The 23,840-nt window shown below is 49.9% G+C and overlaps 1 protein-coding gene across 1 annotated transcript in view; it reads right to left on the bottom strand.

Annotated features, from left to right (window-relative positions):
* Nucleotides 1–600: 600 nt before the first annotated feature.
* C15H10orf90 (chromosome 15 C10orf90 homolog) overlaps nt 601–23,840 on the bottom strand; it is a 275,568-nt gene continuing 252,328 nt past the window's right edge. The window contains exons 9-13 of the mRNA XM_035724343.1: nt 20,850–21,037; nt 18,574–18,751; nt 5,036–5,099; nt 1,594–1,693; nt 601–1,511 (exon numbers count right to left, since the gene is read on the bottom strand). Coding sequence (XP_035580236.1) covers nt 1,473–1,511; nt 1,594–1,693; nt 5,036–5,099; nt 18,574–18,751; nt 20,850–21,037 — 569 coding nt within the window. The 3' untranslated portion in view covers nt 601–1,472. The remainder of the gene's footprint in view (nt 1,512–1,593; nt 1,694–5,035; nt 5,100–18,573; nt 18,752–20,849; nt 21,038–23,840) is intronic.

A 23,840-nucleotide genomic window follows, 5' to 3' on the forward strand; every position in this document is an offset into this window, starting at 1 on the left:
AGACTGGGGAACAAAGCAGCCAAGACCTGAATCCGGAGTCTGCTCCGGACCATGTTGTTCATCTCCTGTTGGCAGGGCCTGATACCATGTGCCCAAAGGGCAAAGCACCAATTCATCCTGGAGGGCAGGACAGCGGGCAAGGTGTCAGGAGAGAACCCAAAGGCTGAGTTTTTAAACAGTTTTTTGATAGACACGAAAACAAAAGGCATTCCAGAAAAGGGATGGCACATGCAGCACTGGGAGGAGGGAAGGTGAGTGACAGCCTCAGGATGGGGACGGAGGTGTCAACAGGGCTCCTGCTTAATCCCCCAAACCTCCTTCTCATTCTGGGGCAATTCTTAGTGAGACGGGAGGCATTCAGGAATCTAGACCTTGCTCTTCAGTTTCCTTGCTTCTCTCCCGCCTGCTCTCCGGGAACAGACTTGCTCTGCGGGGCTCCCGACCCGGGTGTCCTGGTGGCGAGAAGGTGGCAGAACAGAGGTCAGAGGCGCCCCCTGGATCATGACAGCATTCTCACCGAGCATCATCCACAGCAGCCGCTCAGTTCATAACGCGGAATAGAGAGCAGAGCGATACTTCCATTTTTGTAATAATTGCATTTATTTCCATTTTTGATAAAAACTAGTTAGTTCTTAACTCCCCAAACACACATTGGTAAATCATGAATATCGTCAGTGCTGGAAGAGCAAATGGCAGAGTTGGAGCCACCGGGCCATTTTCAGCAACACAGCTTTGGTTCTGGGAGGAGGGGACTTTGCAGAAAACACTGAAGTCACCTATAATTTTTTCCCCCACCAATTCCGCTCTCATAGCTTCTGTGGAAATGGACTCTTTTTCTAAATGAAGAGAAGCACTCAGTGTGGGGTAGGGTCGTGAGGATGGCTCTGCCCACCCCAGGTCGCAGACACACAGACTGCACGCTCCCTCGTTCCTGTAAGAGCACCTGCTTACTTCCAAGGTCAGCTTCCAGCATTACGTGGCCCACACACCCAGAGAGTATTTAAACATACTGGGTGCTGACCCAAAGTGTGGATTATTGGCAAAAGTTGGGATTGATACTTAAAAAGTGATAGACGGGGGTCCCAAAAATTTGATGAAGAAAAATAACCCCCTAGGATCTAGGCCCATGTGAACATAGGAGGCCTTTTTCTGTCTCGGCGGAAATGGTGGCGGGGGTGGGGGGGGGATCAGAAGCAAATGGTAAATTCCAAAGTGGAAAACTGAGGGGACTGTATCTAGTGGTTTACATCGTGTCGGTCACCCCTCCACGGTCTTGTGGGCCCATTTCCTCAAGGGTTACTATTTCTGTGTGGTTTGGGCAAGCAATTCAGGAAGCTGCGTTTTCCTTCATGAAAAAAAATCAAAAGTAAAGTAAGTGTTTCATATCATGAAGATAATGCTAAGTTTAATGGTTGATCCAGCGTTTGAAGTCATCCCAGGTCCAGGGAGTGGGTCAGCAGGGCAGCCTACGGTTAGACCGCGTTCCTTTGAAGGAGCTGGTCCAGTAATTGCTAGGGAAGCAGGAGACAAACACGTCAAGGTCAGGTTCAGCATCTGCGTACCACACACACCTGCTGGCGGCCAGGCCGTTACCTTTTTGAAGACTTCAGCACGGAGTCTGTTACTCTGTAAGATCACTCTTTTCTTTTGTTCTTCTTTTTTCTTTTTCACTTCCGGCAAGTTATTATAGATTCTGAAACAGATTCAGAAAACACGCTGAATGGTAGCGAGACACCGTGTGCCTGGGGTGGATCTGTGTCCTGTCTTGTCAGCAGGCTCTTCCATTTCAAAGACAAGACCAGCTGCAGACGGGCCATCCCGGATCAGCGAGACGCCGAGACCCAGGGTTGCCCTGACAGTCTCCAGAACAGGCCGCCGAGGCGGGGACGGCGCCAACAGGCAGAGTCCCCCACCTCCCCCCGCTCCGCCCTGGGGCAAAGCTCAGAGGCCAGTTGTCTACTGGGCAGGCACTTCTCTGCCCCTGATTCTCGGAGATAATTGATGACTTGCTTGCATCAAGTGGGAGATTCCAAACCTACTGCTTTCCACTCTGTGTAAACTTGCCCCAGATAGACACCTTTTTGCTACATATTTAAGCCTTCCTATGACTTAGAAAAGGAGCAGCAAATAAATGGAAGTAGCAGGAACTATACTGGAATAACACACACGTAAATGTGTTTACCTCTTAACCTGTTGCCTTCCTAACTAAACTGCTTCCAGATACATCTCAGGCCTAAGTATTATGTTCTCGTCCTGGTGTAAAATTAGGAGTTTCCAAGTTACAAGCAGGGACCAAGAGACCTTCTTCTGGACCCTTCTTTCCTACCTCTTAATAGAAACTGTGTCCGGATGCCAAATGATATTTCTGCAAGAATCCATAGACACAGTGGAGGGACTGTAGCCTGAGCTTTGGAGTTGCTGTATGTATGGCACATGGACAAACACCTTTTTTTTTTTTCATTTTCTGTCATGTCTTTAAGTCAGACAAAATTTGTTTAATAGATTCTACCTTTAAAGTAATAATTAACAAAGTATAAAAATATAAATGAGGACAATATTAGCAGGTGACATTATCTTGGTTATTGAGCTTGAGGCGAATCACCTGGCATAAATGTTCTCAATCCTCACAGCAGTTGAAAGAGGCACGTAGTGTTCTCTGCAGTATGACTGAGGAACGCAAGCCCCAGTGAGGTCAGGAGACTCTTGTAAAGTCCCTCAGCTGGCTAATGGTGGGCTGGGATTCGAACCTTGGACTCTCACTCTATTAACACTGTCCCCCAACCACATAGTATAAAGTGTCTGGGAAATGCTTGTTCCATTGATATGGTTTGAATGAATCAATGAACACAGAGTTGCCATATCCAGGAACTAGTCAAGAAAGGGCCAGAGAGAGGACCATAAGGAATCAGTAGGAAAGCTGAATGTCGTCCCAAAGCTCCACAGTGGAAATCCCTTCAGATGCATAGAGGCCATCGTCCTGATAATGACCGTCTGAATCATGTGGGCAGTTTAAGATACAAATTCTTAGGTCTCACTCCTGGAGCTTCTGATGCAGTATTTTGTTAAAAGGGCTTCCTAAATAAATTATGGTACACCCATACAAAGCACCACACAGCAGATAGTTAAAAGCAATGAGGAAAATCTGTATCTGTATCTTTCGCCACAGAAAGACCTCACAGACGTATTATCAAGCAAAAAAAGCTCCGGAAAAATAATATATATATATAGTATGATCCCATTTATGAATAAAAATTAGATAACTGTTGATGTACAAATAAAAGTCTGTTTTCAGGCAGAGAGAAAGGCCGGGAAGGATACACAGAAGGCTGATAGCCGTGGCTCTCTGGAGAAAGGACTGCGCCCAGGGAAATGTGGTGGGAGGGAAGACAGTCGGGAGGGACTTTAGCTTTATCTCTACTGTTTGAGTTTTTAAAACGTGATTTAACAATACAACTAATAACAAAGAATACAGAAGAAAAGAAAGCTCCAGAGTGACTGTGGGTGAGTGAGGTCTGAAAACCAGGGTCAGAGCCCTCCCAGGACGCAGAGTGAAAACGCAAGTACGGACTCCATCCAGGGGATGCACCGTAACCTAGCTCCTGCATCCTCCCTGAGCCTCCGTTTCCTCTTTCGGAAAGCCACAGGGTCAGCCATCCTGTCGACCCCGAATGCTGCTTTGAGAGCTAGTATTTTAACTGCGAGTCTCTGTAGTAACAGCTTTGGGTTTGGGGACTGAGAAGGGAAGAGTTGGCTGAAATTTTTCACTAAATTGAAAAAGGAGTACTTCTGGCATGAGGTACACACAACTCTGCACGTCTCAAACAGCAAGTCTGAAAACCCAGTGGACCCTCAGAACCCCCAGTTAGAATGCCATGAATCAGGTCACTAATGGGATGCTCCCCTTCTCCTCATTTCCCCTCTTTGACTTATAAAGGGGCTCCTTGGGGCCCCTGCGTGGCTCAGTCATTAAGCGTCTGCCTTCGGCTCAGGTCATGATCCCAGGGTCCTGGGATCGAGCCCTGTATCGGGCTCCCTGCTCGGCGGGAAGCCTGCTTCTCCCTCTCCCTCTCCCCCTGCTTGTGTTCCCTCTCTCGCTGTCTCTCTCTCTGTCAAATAAATTAATAAAATCTTTAAAAATATATATTTAAAAAACTAAAAAAATAAAGAGTCTCCTTGCAGATGATCAACGTTAGCCAATTATCATGGAAACGATCCTAAAAGCAGAGATTTTGTGCCTGGACTGTGGAAAAACATATTCTTCCCATTTCAGTAGTTTCTCTAAGCGCACTATCAATTGGGTTTAATTATTGCAGTTCCTCCCAGTGCTAGATACTTTATTATAAACTCATGACATTTTCTGGCATGAACTTGGCCAACACTGCTGAGGTATTACCTTCTGGTTAGGAGGCCAGGGCTCAGAAAGAATGACCGCCTTTGTGTGATCAGGTGGGTGAGAATTAGTAGGAGTCTAGAATAGCAACCAGCCAAGCAGAACAGGGAGAGTTTGCGAGCAGCAGAGCCGCCAAGCCCGCCAGGGACGGAGCGCCAGGAAGGCCAGCCTGTGGCCCTCTGTGGCTTTGCTGGCTCCCACATGCCACAGGCTTCCAAGGTCGGACTCCTTCCTGCAGGCTCTGACACTGGCAAGGCCCTCAGGAGAAACCACTTCTCTCCTCCTCATAAAATCACCTTCAAAGGTGCACAGTAACAAACAGCACCTGCCCACAGAGATGATGAGAGTGTGCAGAAGCATTCCCATTATGAGTCTGGGGATCTCTTAGAGACCAATTACTGGGTTGGTTCAGAATCCAAGACCTGCCACTTTCCTAAGGCTTTTCCAAGAATGGCATTAACATTCAAAGGTGCAATTGGACAACTACACTTCTTTTAGCCAGCATTTCAAATTCACGGCCAAGAAGACCTCAGATGTTAAAGGTGGACCTGGGAATAGTGACCCCTCTGGACAGCGCCTGGATGCAGTAGCCACCCCTCCCCTACCTCCCCCCACATTTTTCGACCCCACACAATAACCAAGTACCTTTTAGATCGCATGTGCATCTCCTTCTCTGAAATGTATCTTTCTTTGGGTTTGAACAAGTTATCTGGAATGAGACAGAAAGAGGATTAATTTCAGAAGGTATGGGTATCGCACATTTCTAGAGAAACACTGTAGTGGACTTAGTACACACTTTGTTATTGATCCTTAGTCAAGAGGATCAATAGCCTAAGCCCCAACCTGCTACAGATACTGCAGGACTCGGTAGACACTCATACACCAGAAACGCTTAGACTGAAATTGACAACCAACAGATTTGTCTTGACAATAAATACAGGCATGAAGTACCAGGTTGGAATCTAACATACTTTGCAGACAGTGACCCTTCTGTGTGCTTCAGGTAGCAACTATTACAGTGTGCTCTGCAGGGGGCAGTGCCAAGGCGGCACCAAACTGTGCTTCAGGGTCACCCTGGGTGCAGGGCCCTGGGTGTCAGGTGGAAGATCTCCACACTAGGCTCCTGGTGCCTCTGAGGACAAGGAGATCTCCCAGCTATCACCAGAGCATTTTGAGAGCAGAAGTGGATACTCACAACTGGGACCCTCCATCAGGGACACTCAACCTCTGCATCCATTCTCACAGAGGACTAGCTCTTTCCCAATCAGAAAATGCAATGGACAGCAACATAGGAATGATGTCTGCCTAGTGTCCCTTGAGAAAGTACACATGGCTGAAAATCACTATGAGTCTGGAATGTTTTCCAGTGTGAGTACATACTACTAGTCACAGTGATGTTTACAGATGGCACACTTAGAAATAGTACGTATTTTTTAAAAATAGTGTGCATACCCTTTTGTAATAACGCAAATTCCCACAAGGCTCTCAGCCCTATAGACTGGCCAAGAGCCTGTCACACAAAAGTGCTCTTGGGGTACGTGTTGCATGGAGTACATCTGAGAAGCTGCCACACTTTCTGGAATACCTGGACAGTCACCAGTTCACCTCCTCCACTGAGCATAAGCAAACAGACAACTCAGCATCCTAGCTAAGTATCACAGAATTGACATGGGCTCCCTGTGATCCCCAGGGAAGACCCCATGTATTTCTATTAATCTCTCCACATCAGCCTGTTCCCTCACTCAGCACTCCAGTGGAGCCACACAAGACTTCTCGGGCTTCCAAAATTATCCACGAATATACAGGAAGGTGGGGTAGAGACAGGGAAACTAACAAATTTCTCCCCACTGGAGAAACAAAACACAGCTATGGATTTACAAACTGGAAAAAATACAGTGGCTGAGCTTGGATTCTGTCTAGTTATTTAACATAAAAGAAAAAAATGGCACCATTATTTAACTTCAAAGACAAGATTCAAAGGAGAAGTAAGAGAGAGGACCAAAAAAAATCAATAGAATTTTCCCAGGGAAAAAGTCCTTCGTGTTTGGAAAGGCATGAGACAAAGGAGCAGTCAACACGTGTCACCGTGAAGATTTCCAAGATGCCTCCCAGTGCACACCCTTGGTTTTCACTCCTGCTAGGACCAGCCTGGAGGGGAGAGCCTTGATGGGGGCGCGCCTGGGTGGCTCAGTCAGTTAAGCGTCTGCCTTCAGTTCAGGTCATGATCCCGGGGTCCTGGGACTGAGCCCCACGTGAGGGCTCCTTGCTCAGCAGGGAGTCTGCTTCTCCCTCTCCTCCCCACCTGTGCTCTCTCTCGCTATCTCTGTCTCTTTCTCTCTCTCTCTCATAAATAAATAAAATCTTAAAAAAAAAAAAAAGAAAGAAACATCCTGATGACTTCCCAGAGAAATGGGGTGCCCCCTTAAGGCAGCCAGGTCTTGGGAAAGTAATTCTGTGACTGCTTGAAGACTCCTACTCAGGCAAGGAGAAGGAACCTCTCCAAAAAAATGAGACCCAAGTCCGGATTAGCATTCCTCAGGAGCTACTCAAGATTAGGGCGTGGCCAACCCAGACAGATAATGGTGCTGCAAACATAGTTTGTAACATTTTAAAAATCTTAATCCAATTGTATGTGGTCTACTTTGGGAAATTAGATTTTTTTGTTTAAGTTTGTTTCTTTAGAGCACCTGATACCACAATGAAGCTTTGGTTTTATTTCCAAGAGAAAACAAAAGCAAATGTGAGCTCTTTGGCAAGTCCACTGTTTTGTTTTCTGAACTCTTCGCGGCCTGCTGTGCCTCAGCAGAAATTTAAATTCGGGGCAGAGACGCCCATATTAGGTGCCAAACAAGCAGGTCCGCATCCAAGACGGCCAGCCCCACCCCAACTGGTGCTCCTTGGTTGCTGACTCTTGAGTTTGTGTAAGAACAGCAAACCCATCTGATGAGTAGTGAGACCTTTCTGGCGAGGACGAAGGAGAGAAGCAGCGGCTCTACCTTCCTGGAGGGAGGCTCCCGACCTCCCCGGAGCAAACGGAATCCTCTCTGGCATCTGGAGGAGGGAATGGCTCGGGACGGGGGAGGGAACGGCGTGTCAGACCTGAGGGGTCTGCATTACTATTTATAACAATACTCCTAGCATTTACTGGATGCTTCCCTACGTGATCTTCATACCAACCCTGTGACAGGCGCACGATTTTTTACTATTTTAGGATTGGGGAACTCTGAGTGCAAAGGGCTGTCTCCTGTTCAGACTCATGAAGCGAAGGAGCGAGTGGCAGAGCTGGGTGTCAGGCCGAGTTAGCCCAGCTCTGTCCGCACGTTCTCTTCACCTCAGAACACGGCCACCCACTCGTAGCGCAGAGTCCGTGTTTTGGTGGCCCTGGCGAGCGCTAGCCCACTTCCGAGGAGACCAACCCCAAATTTCTTTCTTTTATACTCCTTCCTCCTACATCTAATGAGCAGCTCCTATACCACCAGGGGATGCTCAGAAGAAAAACAAATAGGTAAGATCCTGCCACCGTGAACTTCATTTGTTGGGGGGAGGGGGGGATCAGATAATCAACAAACTGGCTACAACATATCAGGCAAGTGCTCTGAAGGAATCGAAACGGGCCCACGTAGTGGCGGGACTGGGGTGGTCAGGAGGGCCCTTTGGGGGAGGAGGGATTTATTTATTTATTTATTTCTAAAGATTTTATTTATTTATTTCTTTAACAGAGCAAGACCCAGCGAGAGAGGGAACACAAGCAGGGGGAGCGGGAGAGGGAGAAGCAGGGGGAGCGGGAGAGGGAGAAGCAGGCTTCCCGCCGAGCAGGGAGCCCGACGCGGGGCTCGATCCCAGGACCCCGGGACCATGACCGGAGCCGAAGGCAGACGCTTAACGACTGAGCCACCCAGGCGCCCCCGGAGGAGGTATTTAAACCACAACCCAAATGACCCCTGGGACCAGCTGTGGGAGGAACTTGAGCTTGGGGGTGGGTAGGGGGAAACAATGAAGGCCACACTGGATGCAGCCTGAGGCAGCGAAGGAATGAGGCTCCAGGCAAAGTCAGGCCAGCAGGGGACACAGGATCCAAGACAGCAGCATTCTCCACCCGGATGCGCTTGACAACCACCTGGGGACCCTGACCGTGATGCGGGCACTGGAAATGAGAACCAGAATCTCCAGACTATGCCCTTGTGCACCCAGACTGCGAACCATCCGAATTGGGTTCCGTAAGCCTGTTTAAGGAGCTTTGCAGGCCTGTTAAGGAGTTTTCCTGCAGAGTAGGAGAGACGGAGACTAGAGATGGCCGGGCTCAGACGGCGAAGTGGGGGGACTCCAGCCTCAGCAACACGGCCCGTGTGCAAGGTGAGCTGTGGGCTGGGAGAAGAGGATCAAGAAGACTTCCAGACTGCAGGCCGGAGTGACCATTCATTTGACGACTGTTATGCTTTTACCTCTTTGGTGCTCTGAAGTAGAGACACAAAGGTAACTAAGACTAAGGGCTCAAAGCCCAGGGTGAGAGCCACATGAGTAAGGCCTTTGGGTGCCAGGACCAACGGTCTGCATGGCGTAGAGGGCTCCTGGGGGAGTGGTCAGCCCTCCGGGGGGGAGAAGCCATGCCCGGGAGACTCGCAGCAGGAGGCAGCTGAGCTGAATCTCAAAAAGACGGACAGTGGGCTGGAGGAAGGGTGATCCCAGGGGAGAAATGCAGCAGGGCCACTGGACCTGCCTGCAGCAAGAGATGGTTCTCCAAGCACACGTACATGCAACAGGACCCGATGCGGCCTCATTTCAAGGAACAGAAACCATCCTACATGCACTTTGTTCAAAAATACAGCAAAATCACATCTATCAATTCTCTTGGAAGGAAATTTTTCCTTTATGAAATTAAAGTGACTGTTGAGAACAATATTCAGCCTGCTTCTTGGTCTTTTATGGATTTTCCTTGAAGCGTTGTTATTCCAATTCACTGACAGACAGCAGAGAGAACCATGGTCATATTTACCTCTCATTAACGCTCAACTAGAAGAGGTTTGAGACTTGTTTTCAGTTTTTTCAATAAAATTACTAAGGTAAATTGCCCATTTCTGTATTTCTGGAAAATCCTTTTTTCCCGCCTGTGTGTCTGGCTCATGACTGTATCCAAGCCACGGGGCCTGTTGATAATTTAATTTGGCAAAGCCAGACATGCTTAAGCCCTTGCCTCTTTCAAAGCCAGCCAATAACCAGCTACCAAGATTTTGGTGCCTCTGAGGCTGCTCTGGGCGAGTAGCTGAGCAAAAGCTGAGTCCCGATACCCCATCGATCTCTGTAAACACACCTGAGAGTTTATTAACGACCCTCACCCGCTTCATGTGTGAACACACACACATCTACACACATTCGGTGTCGCCAGGAGGCAGCAAGGGTCACCTAGACGCCAGCATGATTGGTTGTTTTGGGGGCTGGGGTTCTTCTCCCTCCACACAGAGCCCTATCTACAGCTCTGATTGCAAAGCTTCATTTTCCCTATTGAACAAGTAATCTAAATGATAATCAAGTTCACCCTGGATTTGTTATTACAATGCCCTCCCAGAAGCACATTCTCTGCAGTCACCCTGAGCACTTTGAAGAATCCTTCAGGTACTTGCTTCCCCCACATGAGAAACACCAAAACCAAGAGATGCCTATTGGAGAGAATCCAGCAGGGAGACAACAAACCACTTTGGAGTGTAGATACCAAGTCTACACCTCTCAGCATCTTCTATTACAGACTGGGCTTCCCAAAAGGAATGCAGATGAGGTGTGCATCTGGGGGGATAATCTCCGAAGTTTGTCCCCTATAAAAGGACCCCGATATCTGTGTATTCTGAGATCAAGAGGCCATTCACTATGCCAGCTTCAGAGCCAAGGAGCAGCTGAGCATCCTGTCACTGGAGTAATTACATCATGGTTTTGAAGAGTTAAATCCAATTACTTGCACATGATTTCTATTCAGCTCACTTTCGTGGGACCTCTAATTTGCTGGACATAGGCAAGAGCAGAGTGGTCTAGCTTGGACTAATTAGCCCTCGAGAAATTAAATGGTACACATTGCACTGTGGAAAGGCTTTTGGGTTGTCTGCCTCCGAAGCGCTCTCGTGATGATAAAATCTTGTGCTGGATAAACATTCTCATTTTTCTCAGATCGCTTCTAGCCTTCTGTGGAATCCCACTCTAAATGACAGTTCCACCCGGTAGGCAGCCTGCTTCCGGGGCCTGGAAGGTGGTAGACACAGCAGAAGTGCTGGCATTGATGTGAAAATGATGTTTTGCCAATTACCACCCAGCTACACAAGAGAGATGCTGATGTCAAAGTTCTGGAAATGTAGCGAGGCTCTCAGATCCTTCAGGTGAAGGCATACGCCATTAAGAAATGAAGAATAGGGTGCCAGGGTGGCTCAGTCATTAAGTGTCTGCCTTCGGCTCAGGTCATGATCCCAGGGTCCTGGGATTGAGCCCCACATCGGGCTCCCTGCTCAGCGCAGAGTCTGCTTCTCTCTCCCTCTGCCCCCACCCCCCACCCCGCTCATTTTCTCTCTCTCTCTCTCTCTCTGTGTCAAATAAATTTTTTTAAAAAATCTTTAAAAATTAAAAAAAAAAAGAAAAGAAAAGAAGAATAAACCAGAGGTCTCCAGGGATATCTATTTCTCTCTTTGCATGCTCAATTTGGGAAGTAAGGTATGAAGTCTCCTGGTTAAAGAAGTGACTCGATCTCTTCGTGGAGAGCTCAGCTCCTGCTCAGAGATTCATCCTCAAGTTTAGAGCCAGGGCAGGGGCGGTGGTGGTGAGAACAGCCCGCCAAGAACACCAGCAACCCATGAGACTCCCTGCAGATCTTCATAATGGGAGAGCCCTTGATGCGCATGGGCAGACGGGGCCTGGGGACGGCAACTTCAGCTCCCCCAGTTAGAGGAACCAGATCCCCAAGCCCAACATGTCTATGAAGAGCATTTTTGGAGAGAAATGCAGTCTTTATGCAATCCCTGGTTCTATCCTGCTCTCAGACCAAGAGCAGCTGCTCAAGCCCCTCCTTCCCCACTTCCTCTGGGTCTTTTCCTATGTGATTCTAGACTTGGTTTTCAGCTGTCTGCCAGGCCAGCTCTCCTCCCAAGTGGCACTGAACCCCTAGAGGACAAGGGCGGGGGGGGATTTCTTCTACACTTTTTGCTTCCTCATCCCTCGCCCCCATACCTCTGGCTCCTTTCCATCCACACTCCATCCCTATGACCACAGACAACAAATGTTAATATTTTTTGTATTATCTGGTTACTCCTCAAAGACCCAGTAAAGGACATAGGGGTCCAAGGCTCTCTGCTAGCTCTCATAAAAGCCACAGGGACCGCCAAGGAAGGCGAGCCTGTATCAGTCAAACCTCTCCTTGGCATCACTCCTACCTAGGCTCTTGGCATAGGCAAGGATTCCCCTTCTATTATTTCACACTATTGCATTTGTGACATACTTTCCAAAGGGACTGTGACTGGCTCCTTTCCTCTGATGGACTTTGTGCTGGGTACCAGCATGATGGCATTGTTACAGATGCCAACGGAACCTACATGGAGACAGGTTAGGCAGGGTCTGTCAATGGACAAGCTTTCAATGAGGTAAAGCCAAGCACAGATCGTGAAGTTGGCACCAATCTCTACTGCCCAGAGGTGCCCAGGAACCTCAGCCCTTGCTTCCTGGCACTGCTAGACCAAAGGGATACAAGTAAGGAGAGTAAGACCTCTGTTCCACAGTCCCAGGTTTCTGTGGTAAATGGCAGACTTAAACTCCAGTTGGGGGTTCCTTAGCAAAGCATGGTAGATATTTCCATAACCAAAGATTCCTAGAGCAATATTTCCAAAGTGGACTCTCAAGAATTGGATAAAAGCATTCCAAGGTCAAAAAAAGTTTAGGGGAAATAAGGTCAAACAAAGGTAAGCAGTCTTCATGGTTGCACAACTTATCAGTGCCTTTAACAGTTATAATCATAGGGGCGCCTGGGTGGCTCAGGAGTTAAGCGTCTGCCTTCGGCTCAGGTCATGATCCCAGGGTCCTGGGATCGAGCCCCGCATCGGGCTCCCTGCTCCACGGGAAGCCTGCTTCTCCCTCTCCCAGTCCCCCTGCTTGTGTTCCCTCTCTCGTTCTGTCTCTCTCTGTCAAATAAATAAATAAAAATCTTTAAAAATAAACAGTTATAATCATCAGTTTTCAAAGTTATTATTTGTAGCTATAGAATAGGATTTAATCTGTCCTAAAAAGAAAACCTGGTGTACTTTCCCCACATTTTTAAAAAATGTGTTTGTGTTAAATGGCAAGTTTAAATTACTCATTTAAAGGAACTTTAACAATGGCTCAAATCACCCACTTCACCATAAAACAGCAACAGTTAGTGAAAGTCTGAAAGATTAACTGTTGATCGGAGAGTCATTGTTTGCTCCAATTCCAGGGTTTGCCAGCATTTTTTAGAGAACCACAAAATATGGTGATTCATAGATGATGAATAAACTTTCCTTCTCATTGCCAAGTAGATTTATATCCTCAGTGTCACTGCAAGGTTTACTACTGAGCTGCATTGTGAGATAAAAGGGAAATCATTTGGAAAATAAAATCCAGGCAATTGGGAAAAGGAATCTCCCATAAAGTTAGTTTTCCCTACCACTCTGCAATTCCTGTTTCTACCCTGAACGATTTTAATTGGAAATAACACTGTCCTTCTAACCAACAGATGTAAATTGGTCTTTTCTTCCCATGTTTTTTACGGAAAAAAAACAATACCTTTCTCATGGGTCTGCGAAGGACACCATAATAGTGTACGTGTAAATATCTTTGAATCAGGGAAACGGTGTTTTAGCTAAATCATGCCACTGTTTTCTCTGCAGGCTGATGAAGTAACAATTACTTTTATCTGATAAGCACATTAAAAAATTCCTTTGTGAGTAATATTGGGAGAACTACCTCCAAATATTTATTCAGATGTTTTATGGGAAAATATTCACAAGACCAGACCAGGCAATAATAGGGACAATATGGCCGGGGCTCAGCTAGCTGCATGATGAACAGCACATTTTTATTACTGCGATGACTTCCCTGCCATCTCATATCTGCTGGGTCACTTCTCCAGCTCGATGCTCTGGGAATGCAAATTCATTTTAATACTTGCTCCAGCCAAGATCATCAGTCTGAAGGCAGATCTGCTGGAGGAGGAATTCTGCAGTGCCTTCCGGAGAATTCCGTTCCTCTACTGGTCCGTGATCTGAATGGCTCTGGCTTGGATCACCTTGGGAAGTGTGGATAATGCAATTCAGATGAATTCAGTCTGTGTTGCTACGTGCAGCAGGGCTGCCCAGAGTGGCTTCAGTGCAGCACGTGCCCATCGGCACTTATAGTCTAGGGAGACTTTACTAGCATCCCCACCTGACCATAATCCAAAGCGGAGAAGCTGAGAAGGTTGGGGATCCAGAAAGATACAAGCACCATGAGCACTCAGATGGAAGAAGAAGGGGAAAGGGGACTGGATGGGAGTATCAGGGAGAGCTTTGCGGAAGAAGGGGATATTCCTCATGGGTTTTCTACACATTCGCAGGTTAGGGGGACAACCTGGGAGGGCCATGAGGAGAGTCCCGACAGGCAGAGAAGAAACAGCTGAGACAGAAGGACAGCAGCGTGCGTGTCTGAGCATCGCCGGGTGCCCGACGGGCTGCAGGTAGCAACCGCGATTCATAAAGAGCGACGCACTCAGCACCCCACAGAGCAGGTCAGGCATTACAGGAAGCAGAAGGAATGGCCCTGGGAGTAAGAGGCAAGAAGAGGCTGGACTTGGGCTGGGCCGGTGAGGTGAGGCAGGATTCTGTAGGGCAGAGACAAGGCGAAACAGATAAGGCTTCTATCGGGTGGCTTAGGGGCCCTGACTTAAGGAAGGACCGCAAAGGAGACCAGCTGGGGAGGGAAGGGGTGGGCAGAGTCAGGCTGGGAAGGGTCCAGGTCACAAGGTGGGGATGAAATCCAGGGGGGCGCTGGGCTGGACTCCCAGCGATGAAGAGGGCGAGGCTGGGGAGCTGCAGCGGGAACTGGTTACAGCCACACACTGGTCAGCGGAGGATAATGAGGGATGTCCCCACCTGTGGATACAGAGCCACCTGCTCCCAGCAGGTGCTGTACCAGCTACACCTGAGGGTGCTATACCTAACACTCTCCGTTCACCCCGCCCAGACTCGTTCTGTAAGGCAAAAGCAATGACTAATTCTGAAACATTCCAATTCCCAGGTTAGGGTCGGCCTTTGAACATGACCAGCCCCCGGGCCCCTGGGAGCTGTGTAGTGATGATGGGGAAGGCTTGCCTGCAGCCCAGTAACTGTGGTGGAGTGAGCAGGGAGAGCCCTCACGTGGGAAGGAGCGGGGGGCGGGGGTGCCCCGAGACTGCAGAGTCCATAACCTCAGAGACCGCAAGCAAAGCCTGCCTCTCGTCTTCCTCCTTCCGTTTCCCTGGCTCTCACCTTCTCTCCTCCACAATTCAGCAGTCACCACATTCTACTGATGCTGCCACCTCAAAAGCCGTCCCGTCTGTCACCATCCTGCATCCCACCGCCCTGCCCGAGGCCTGCCCATCCTGTCCTGCCTGGAGCCACTCTCGCCTCAGCTCTCGACCTCAGAATAAGGTTAAATTTGGAAGCAGCATTTACAATCCCTGTTAGCCCTCCTGGGCTCACCTGCGGCCCCTGTCTCGCCCTCTGCCCCCCACTCTGCAGTTCAGTCCGAGCTGAACAGACATCCTCACGCCCCCCCACCCCTTCCCTCCCCTCCACACCCTGCACCACGATGCGCTGGCACAGCCTCATCCCCGTGTGGTTTGGAGGTCTCCCCAGCAGAAGCCTTCCACCAGCCCCAAGTGCTGCTTCTACCCATGTGCCTTCCCCACGAGGTGAACGGGCCCGTGAGACCAGGGACTGTACCTCACAGTGAGTTCTCAAGAAAGGCCTGCTAAGTGATGGATGAGAAAGCTCTCGGGTCACTGCCATGGGCACGCAAGGGTGGCCCAGATGGCTCCGGGCAAGGACAGAGATGTACCCGTGTACGGACTTTGGGAATTTAAGCTACAGCTGGTGAGACAGTTAAAGACAGGCGGGCGGTAGACAGGACCTTTATCCGCTACTTCCTAGTCTCTCTGTAGAGTCTCAGTTGGCCATGCAAATCCCCATCTACAAACAGGGAGCCCAGTGAACTCACACACACGTGCGTGCATGCACGTCCACGCGTGTCCCTGCCCTGAGCCTTGAAAACCGCTCAGCATTCGTGAGTCAACAAGAAGCAGAGTTGGCCCCCTGGCCTTCGCTGTCATCGTCCCTGCAGGTCAGGGGTCCACTGTCCCGGCAGCCCCTGCCCGACGAGGCATTTGTCAGCCACCAGAGTGCCCAGCTGAGCTGAAGACGAGACTGCTGGGCAGACCCCGATGATGGGAGGCAGCTAGCGCAGCTCAAAAGGCAGACCCGTCTGCCTTCTAACGGACATCTTGACGCTCTAGCCAAAGCTCGTTCACACATATGATTTATTAACTAATTTAGCATGTAAGAAAAACATCTGCATTTCGCTTTTATCATCTTGCCAGCAGACAGGCTGAAGACAAGATGTGTACTGTAGACTTGTTTAATGGGGCCCTAAACACTCCCTTCTCCCTTGCCCCAGCTTACACGAGGCTCTGGTTTCAGAAGTTGTCTGCTTTAACTGACCTAACACAAACAAACAGGAGCATAAAGCTCTCATCGACACATAAATACTTCAGGGATGGGCAGAGTGGCCATAAAGTCCCTGCGCCAAAGTCCAGGCCACAGCATCCTACTTGCTGGGGCTACCTCAGAATTGGGGGGACAAAAAGGTACCTTAGTTATTTAAAACTACTGACTGGGTCTGATCACCCTTTATTATAGACGAGTTGAAGATGTTCATTTAAAGTGAACTTCATTTAAAGATTTCATTGAATGTGAGCTTGTAAGGAGACCTGTTTAGGGGAAAACGCCACGGTTGGACAATGTAGTGGGTAGAATTATGTCTCCCCAAAAGACATGTTCAAGTCCTTACCCCACAACCCAACCTGTGATCGTGACTTGGAAACAGGGTCTTTGCAGATGCGTGTGAGTTAGAATGGTTCATGCCGGATGAGGGTGGACCCTGATCCCGTGACTGGTGTCCTCAGATGAGGCAATTTGAACACAAAGACACACAGACAAGGGGAGGCGGCCGCGTGAAGATGCAGACGGGGAACGCAGAGATGCATCTATAAGCCAAGGAACGCCAAAGACTGCCAGAAGCCACCAGAAGCGAGGACACAGGCAGAGCGTGAATTCTCCCTCTGAGCCGCCAGAAAAAAAAACAACCATTTAGACACCTTCATTTTGGATTTTTGGCCCTCTGACTCTGAGAGAATAAATTTCTATTATTTTAGCCTCCCGGCCTGTGGTCACTTGTTAAAGCAGCCCTAGGGAGGACCAACGGGCATCTCTCTAATATTGGTGATGACAGTAATCCTGGAGGATTTGGCACCCACCGTGTGGCATAGCTGGAAAGCAGCTGGCCCAGGGGATGAAGAACCCAGCGCTGCCGCTGAGGAATGGCCCCACACAGAAGACACTCCTGAGTGTCCCTGGGTCCCCATTTCTTCCCACACAAAACAAAGGGATCTGACTGAAAAAGAAGCTAATCAGAAGCCATTTTTCATACGTGCATCTGTTGAGCTCTACAGTGGCACTGTCTTATGTTTGTTGACAACACATTTGTTAACCATTTTTTAACAGGCAGCATCTTCAAAAATGTCAAGGCCAAGTGGCCCACACATCAGGAGCACCCTTGAAGCCCTTCCAGGACAAGCTCAGATGTCCAAGTGTCCAGGGGGGCTCCCACTTATGGCTGACGGTTGGTTCCTCCTAGTGACTTGAAAAGCGTGCACCTGAACCCAGGTTGCTCTTTGTCGAGCCAGAGATTTCAGTCCCCAAGAGAACACACCCAAATCGAGCCTGGATCTGTCAAGCAGCTTGTAACACTGGTGAGACTCATTTTCAAAGAGGGAAAGTCTCTGCATGTTCATTTTGTTGATTTCCTTTTTTTTTTTTTTTTTTTTTAAAGCATACTAGAAAATGTCACTGGGAAGGAGCAGCAGGTGTTCTGCTAAATCCTCTGCCACGAGAAGGATGCACCCTTGCCCGGGGTCTTATGACCTGCAGCACCATGGGTGGATGAAGGAGACAGCCTGCCCACAGGCCAAGGAGGTGAGCAGGAATTCTGGAATAACACCCTTTGTCCTCTGTCACCCAGGCTCCCCTACAGTGTCTGTAATGTTTGCTAAGCTGCATTTTATTGAATATGGTTATTTCCCTAAAGGACTTTTATTCAGATTTATACTCAAGATTTCACCTCCTGGGGGCCAGAACATTTTCCTAGGAAGAAAGATCTCGTTCCTCTATCCAAAGGAATAAAAGGGAGGTTTCCCCAGGCCTCCAGATTTTCAGATTTGAGTTGGCAGGCCATCCGTATGTGCTCCGATGTCCCCATTTTTGCTCTCGTCTCTTCTTGTTTTTCTTGCTGCTTTAATAGTCTGTTTATAAGCTCCAGGAAGAAAGGATCAAGGCCAGTCTGGCTCACAGTGCTATCCCCAGCTCCCAGCATGGTGCCTGGCCCAGAGAAGATTCCTGAGTACTCCCTGTCTAACGAGTGTATGCGTGCCGCCCCTCACAGGGTCAGCTCGACACTGGCTCCACAGCGTTTGGAAAGCTGGCCATCTACTCTCCGAGCTCCCAGCAGGAAAAGGGTTTCAAGATGACGAATGTTGATGTAGACAAGCTGGAGTCACCCTCTCACCCTGAGATCTGTTTTGCAATCTATACAGGGCAAAGGGGATCGCTTGCAAATGTCTGTTAGGAGCCAAGAATGTGAACTTGCTACCCTGGCTGCTACAGTTGTGTGGCTTCTTTCCCAGCTAGAGTGGTAAATTTGTGTCCCAAGCTAGTTCAGCTGAATTCAGTGCCCTCTAGAAGCTCCCACAATGGGCTGGCTTCCGGAGCAGGCTTTATGAAACTGCGGTTTGGATGCGTGGAGCAAACCTGAGTCCGGTGCATGTCCAGGGTATCATTTGTACCATCGCCATAGTCCCAGGCCCCTCAGACCCCCCTGGTCTCACCTGCCCTCCCGAGGCCCCTGGAGCTTACCGCTAAGAGGGTGGGGAACCGTGAACTGCTTCTTGTTGGCGCGGGGAGGAAAGAGACTCTGCTTCTGGCCCAGGTTCTCCGTCCGCTGGGCTTTTCTCTGCTGTACCCTGTGTTCTAGTTTCTTCAGCCGTTCTTGGGAACGAGAAATGAACTGGGGTTTCCGGACTTCCAGTGCTTCCTAACAGCAGCAAGAGAATATTTTATCTTTAATAGAAGTGATGCGGGCAAGAGATACATCCCTCTGATTTGGTCAAGAAGCTGATCAAAAGCACAACATTCAAAGACCAACAGCCACAGCGCATCCGCACACCACGATTTTCTGCCACTGCCTTGTGTGAGGACTGTGACAGGCATGTTGAGGACATAGGTCCTGCGGGCCGATCCCAGCCAGCCCCCAGGGCCCTGCTGCAGCGTGACTGCCTGGCCACTCACAGCAAGGTGGCACACTTCTACCCATCCCTTCTTCCCTGTCAATCCAGTCGGTTTCCAACAGACTGAAATCCGAGGGCCCTGAACTCCCTCCTCCAAAGAGACATGGGTGGGGAAGGAATGAAGGCACCATGAGTCACTTGCTTCTGCTGGGGGTTGGATGCCTCACGCACAGACCGAGATCATCCACCCAGTGTGAAATACATGCCTTTTCAGGAGAAACAGTCATCTTGGCTAACAGGAATGTCTATTCCCAGGAAGAAAAAGTTGGCAAAGTATCTCTGCCCATGCAAACTGGTTCTGCAAGCTCTGCAGGGGATGTCTGCATGGCCATATTTCCACTTCGGCCATATCCCTCAATACACGCCCCCCTCCGCCCATGCACGTACTCAGGTCCACTGAAAAAGATACCACGACCGATGCGTTCCACTCTGTGTCAGACACTGGGCTACGCGCTTTATGTGGCTCCATTGTCTCTGGGAATCCCCACGTTGATTCTGAACAGCAGATACACTTATCCCCATTTGATGGAGGCAAAAGCCGAGGCTCATTGTGGTTCGGTGGATCTGAGGGCCCTCCACGTTTTCCTTCCACACTGCCTTCTTGCTATTCCTTGAAAACCTCTGTTCAGGTGGTTCCACTGCCTGGAGGAATACCCTGGCCGCACCCGTCAGAGTGCTCCAGCTCCCCCGGTAAGCTCTGTCGGGTTTTCCCGTTCAGCCCGAGCCCTGTGGTACCTCACAGACCGCCTCGTACAATGGATTCATACACGCCGATGGCCAGGCTGGGCTGTGAGCGCCTGGATGCCATGGGTCTCACCCACCCTGTGGCCCTCCCGCCACTGCCCTGAGCCCCGCACACAGTAGGGTAGGATATGCTACCGCTCCCCCAGCCCTTTGGGAGCTCAGGGTTCCCGTGCGGAGGGCAGTTCAGGCTCCATTTGCATCCTGCAAGTGGCCTTGGCAGCTGTGCCGGGAAAGGAGTCTTCTTGGCCACTTGATCTCCATGGCACCGTCCCCTGGTCCCAGGCACACTGGGGCTGCTCAGAGAGCCCTTGGGAACAGCCTCTTGGCCCAGCGTGGCTGCTTCAGGGTCATCATGAGTCTCTTACCATGGACCTATCGAGGACCCCGGGGGGGCAGGGACCGGCCAATGGCACTGTCCCCACATCTGCAGGGATGTTTACAGCCTATCAAGTCCTTTCCCAGACAGTATGCCCGATTGTACAACACGCTGCTAGCAGGAGCTTTCTCGGAGTTGTCTGCCCTGCTAATTTTTATATCTCTGTAATTTTGAACTTTCAAAAATGTGTACGTATTACTTCTACAACCAGGAACAGACACCAAATGAAAGCTTTCACATCCCTGAGCTCATGGCCATGTGATTTAGGGCAACCTCCTTAATCTTTCCAAAGCTTAATATCCTCACTTGAAGATGGGATCACAGGGACCCGTGCCCCATAGGGGGGCAGCGTGGATGGAAGGCCCTGATGCCTATAAAGGGACCTGTGCAGTGTTACCCATAACTTCTCAAGAAATGCTGTTAAAAAAATAAAAAGAAGAAATGCTGTCACTACTATGATCATTATGATCATTGTCATGACCAATATTATGCGATCCTCATTCTAGCCGAGTGGAGTAGACATCATTTCTCCAGCACTCACACTGTGAAACAGAGGCCCAGAAAGGTTAGGGGACCTGCCCAGGGTCACACAGCCATTACGAAGGGGAGTCAAGCCTCCAGTCTCAGAGGTGGAAGTGAGATCGTGACCCCCCCCCCCACCACGGACTCCCCAGGAGAGGTCTCCCCTCGGTGGGGATCAAGCCAGGGTGCACAGAGGGCCTTACCTGCAAGGTCAAGGAGCTTACAGGTGTTCCTTGACCCTCAGAACAGTCTTCGGACAGGTCAGGGGTCTCTGGTGGCTCAGGGGACACTGGCTCTGGGGGTGCTGGTTCCAGGGGTGCTGGCTCGGGGGGTTCCTCACTCTTCCTGCATTCCTTTATTTTTACAACCAAGTCACAGCACTTGTAATCCCCTGGGAGAGAAGATTTAGAATCCCATTTAGAGGGGCAGCAAGATTTCCTCCTGGCTTCTCAGAGTCATGAGACACAGAAGACAATTTGGAAAATAGAAACACCAGTGGGTTATTAATGGGCCTCGTTAAGCCTATGAGATCCTGCCTCCACAGCGCCCCCCCCCCCCCCGCCCCAGCTGCCCTGGTCACAGGGAGGCATGTCTGTGGGCAGCCAGACTTTGCACCGGCTAATTATACCATGGAGGTATTCCCTCGGCTTCCAGGGTTCAAAATGCTTCTGTTCACAATGAAAAGAAACTTTTCTATTCCAGGCTTCATATTAAGTGTGTCCTGTACAATTATTATAGCTCAGTTGTTTGGGGACAGTGTATTAATTTGTCTTATGTTTGCTACACTAATGATGTAAGACAGAAAAGCGGTGTTCAATTATTTATCCCTTCCCTTCAATCGCTAGTGAATACCACTGGCTTTACATGTATAATTGGAATGATCTCTCTCTCTCTCTCTCTCTCTGTCTCTCAGCTGGATCTGGTCACTTCCTGGGCCATTGACAATCCCTTGTGGAAAAGGTCGGGGGGCACACTGATTCAACAGCACTTTGGGCAGGACAGCCTCTGGCGTGGGGAGGGACGAATTAATACGTATTCACTGACCACTTGCTGACCAACTGCTCCGCCGGGGACACACTGTCCCTTCCGTCCATGCTAGCCCACTCTTCCTGTGTGAGCTCCCCTACCCTCGTCTGCACCGTCCCCCCAACACAGCCTCCCAGCACCTCCCCAGCTCTGAAACCCAACAGCATCTTACTCCTCACCTATATGCCCTCCTATTGCCGCCACAAACCCAGGGACCTCCGACCTGCAGGCTGAGCCCCAATCCTTTAGGAAGTGCCCTCCTTCCCAAAGCAGCCTCCATCCCACCAGCGGTGTGCTCTCACGGCAGAACACGCTTGCCACACGCAGCAGCACTGGTTACGGGGTAAGGTCATAACAGGGTGCTTTAACCCCACAAGCCTGGGACTCCTTCGAGGGTTGGACCATGTCATATTCACCTTGCATCTCTCCACGGGGGCAGCCCAGGAGCCTGCTAGGAGCTGGTTCTGTTGGGAGTGGAGAGGTGGCCATTAGGAGGCTCAAGGGGCCACAGGACGCATCTCCATGGTCCCCTGAATCTCTTACCTGAAGCCCCTGCTAGAACATCCACCATCCATGCCTGGATCCTCTCTGGCCTGAACCAGCTGTCCTCTTTCTATGTAAAATCCACCCATGTTCCCTAAGACCTACAGGTACTGCAGGCAGCCCAGACTTTTTGTAGCTCGTTTGTGGTGGACGTTCCACTTCCAACTATTGCCTTCCGTTCTGTGCCAACAACATACCACTTAGAGGCTCTCAAATCGCCCTCTTTCATTCCTTCGGGCATTTGCTCTTGTGCTTCCTGGAGGATTTCCCTGTTGCTCCCCTATTCCTGCTTCCAGCCTAACCGACCGGCCCAGGTATCGATCCCCCAAGCCCCCTGCACCTAGAGTAAATTACACCTTCCACCACACCGTCCCCATTTCTTGCTGTGAACTTTCTCCTGCCTCACCGCATCCACAGGGATGCCACAGTGCCGCACATCCTTTCCCACCTACACCCCACCACCAGCCCCCGCACCCCAGGGGCGGTGCAGGCATGCCCGTCTTCATCAGTGCTCACATCAGTGCTCCCTTGTATCTTCAAAGTCTCACTACTGTGGCCTCTCCTCTCCAGTCTGTGCTCCTTGGCAGGGCCTCAGCCCCCAGCCTCACCATCTCCCATCCATCCCCAACCCCCCCGCCTCCATCCAGGAGACAGTCTCTTTCAGAGGGAATCTAATTAGATCTCTGCCCCTCAAAGGCTTGGCCCTGACTTCAGTTCAAAGCCCCTGAGTGGGTTTGAAGGACGTTCCGACTTGACCGTGTGACCTCAGACTCCCACTAGGTGCCCCTCTGCCTCCTAGCACTCCGGCCCCCCGGATCCCAAATCAACCATATTCTCTCCATCAACTCTTTGCTTTGTGCGTGCCTTTCCCTCAGTCCGCAATACTCTTCACCCTCAGGTCTGATCTGCAAGCTTCTAGTCAGCTTTCAAGTCCCTGCTCAGAATCACTTCCTTGAGGAGGAGATCTCTGTCCAGCCCCACCCTGGAGCCCCTGCGGCCACCGGCAGCTTCCTGACGGCTCGGCACAGACACAGGTATGCTCCTGGTGTCTCCAGCACTGGAGGGCAGGGAGCACTGAGCACAGTGACCGGCGCACAGTAGGTGTGTATATAGTAGGTGTTTAATCAATGTTTCTTCAATATATTAATGGATGAAGAACTAGGGATTAACTTGGCTCCCAGGTGAAATTAGTTTTGTCAACTACCATAGCCCTTTTAACCTTTATATTGCAAAGCTATATAACCTGGTGGGTTTCTTTTTGTCCTTATCCATAGCTGTTTGGGGAAAACCTTCAGAGTGATAGGAGATCTAAGTTTTCTCACTGAAAACTGGGCACCACAGCTCTCTTTTCTATTCTACCTTTATATTCTTTTATATACCGCTGTTCACCGCAATATTAATAGGGGTCAGCTGCTTGGTCTTAGAAGAGGGATGGCTGGGTTGGAATTCTTGGTTCCCTCATCGGTGCGAGGCTCAGGTTGGGACCTACCTGGAGGACACTGCAGGGCCTGCACCTCTCAGACAGGACCCTTGCTAGGCACTCACGGAAGACCACGGGCAGCCTGGTGGACCTCAGAGCAGCCACACCGTCTCATACCCTCCTTAGCTAAGCCTGGGAGCCTGCC

This window comes from Zalophus californianus, chromosome 15 (genome assembly GCF_009762305.2).
Source record: "Zalophus californianus isolate mZalCal1 chromosome 15, mZalCal1.pri.v2, whole genome shotgun sequence".
Classification (NCBI taxonomy): Eukaryota; Metazoa; Chordata; class Mammalia; order Carnivora; family Otariidae; genus Zalophus; species Zalophus californianus.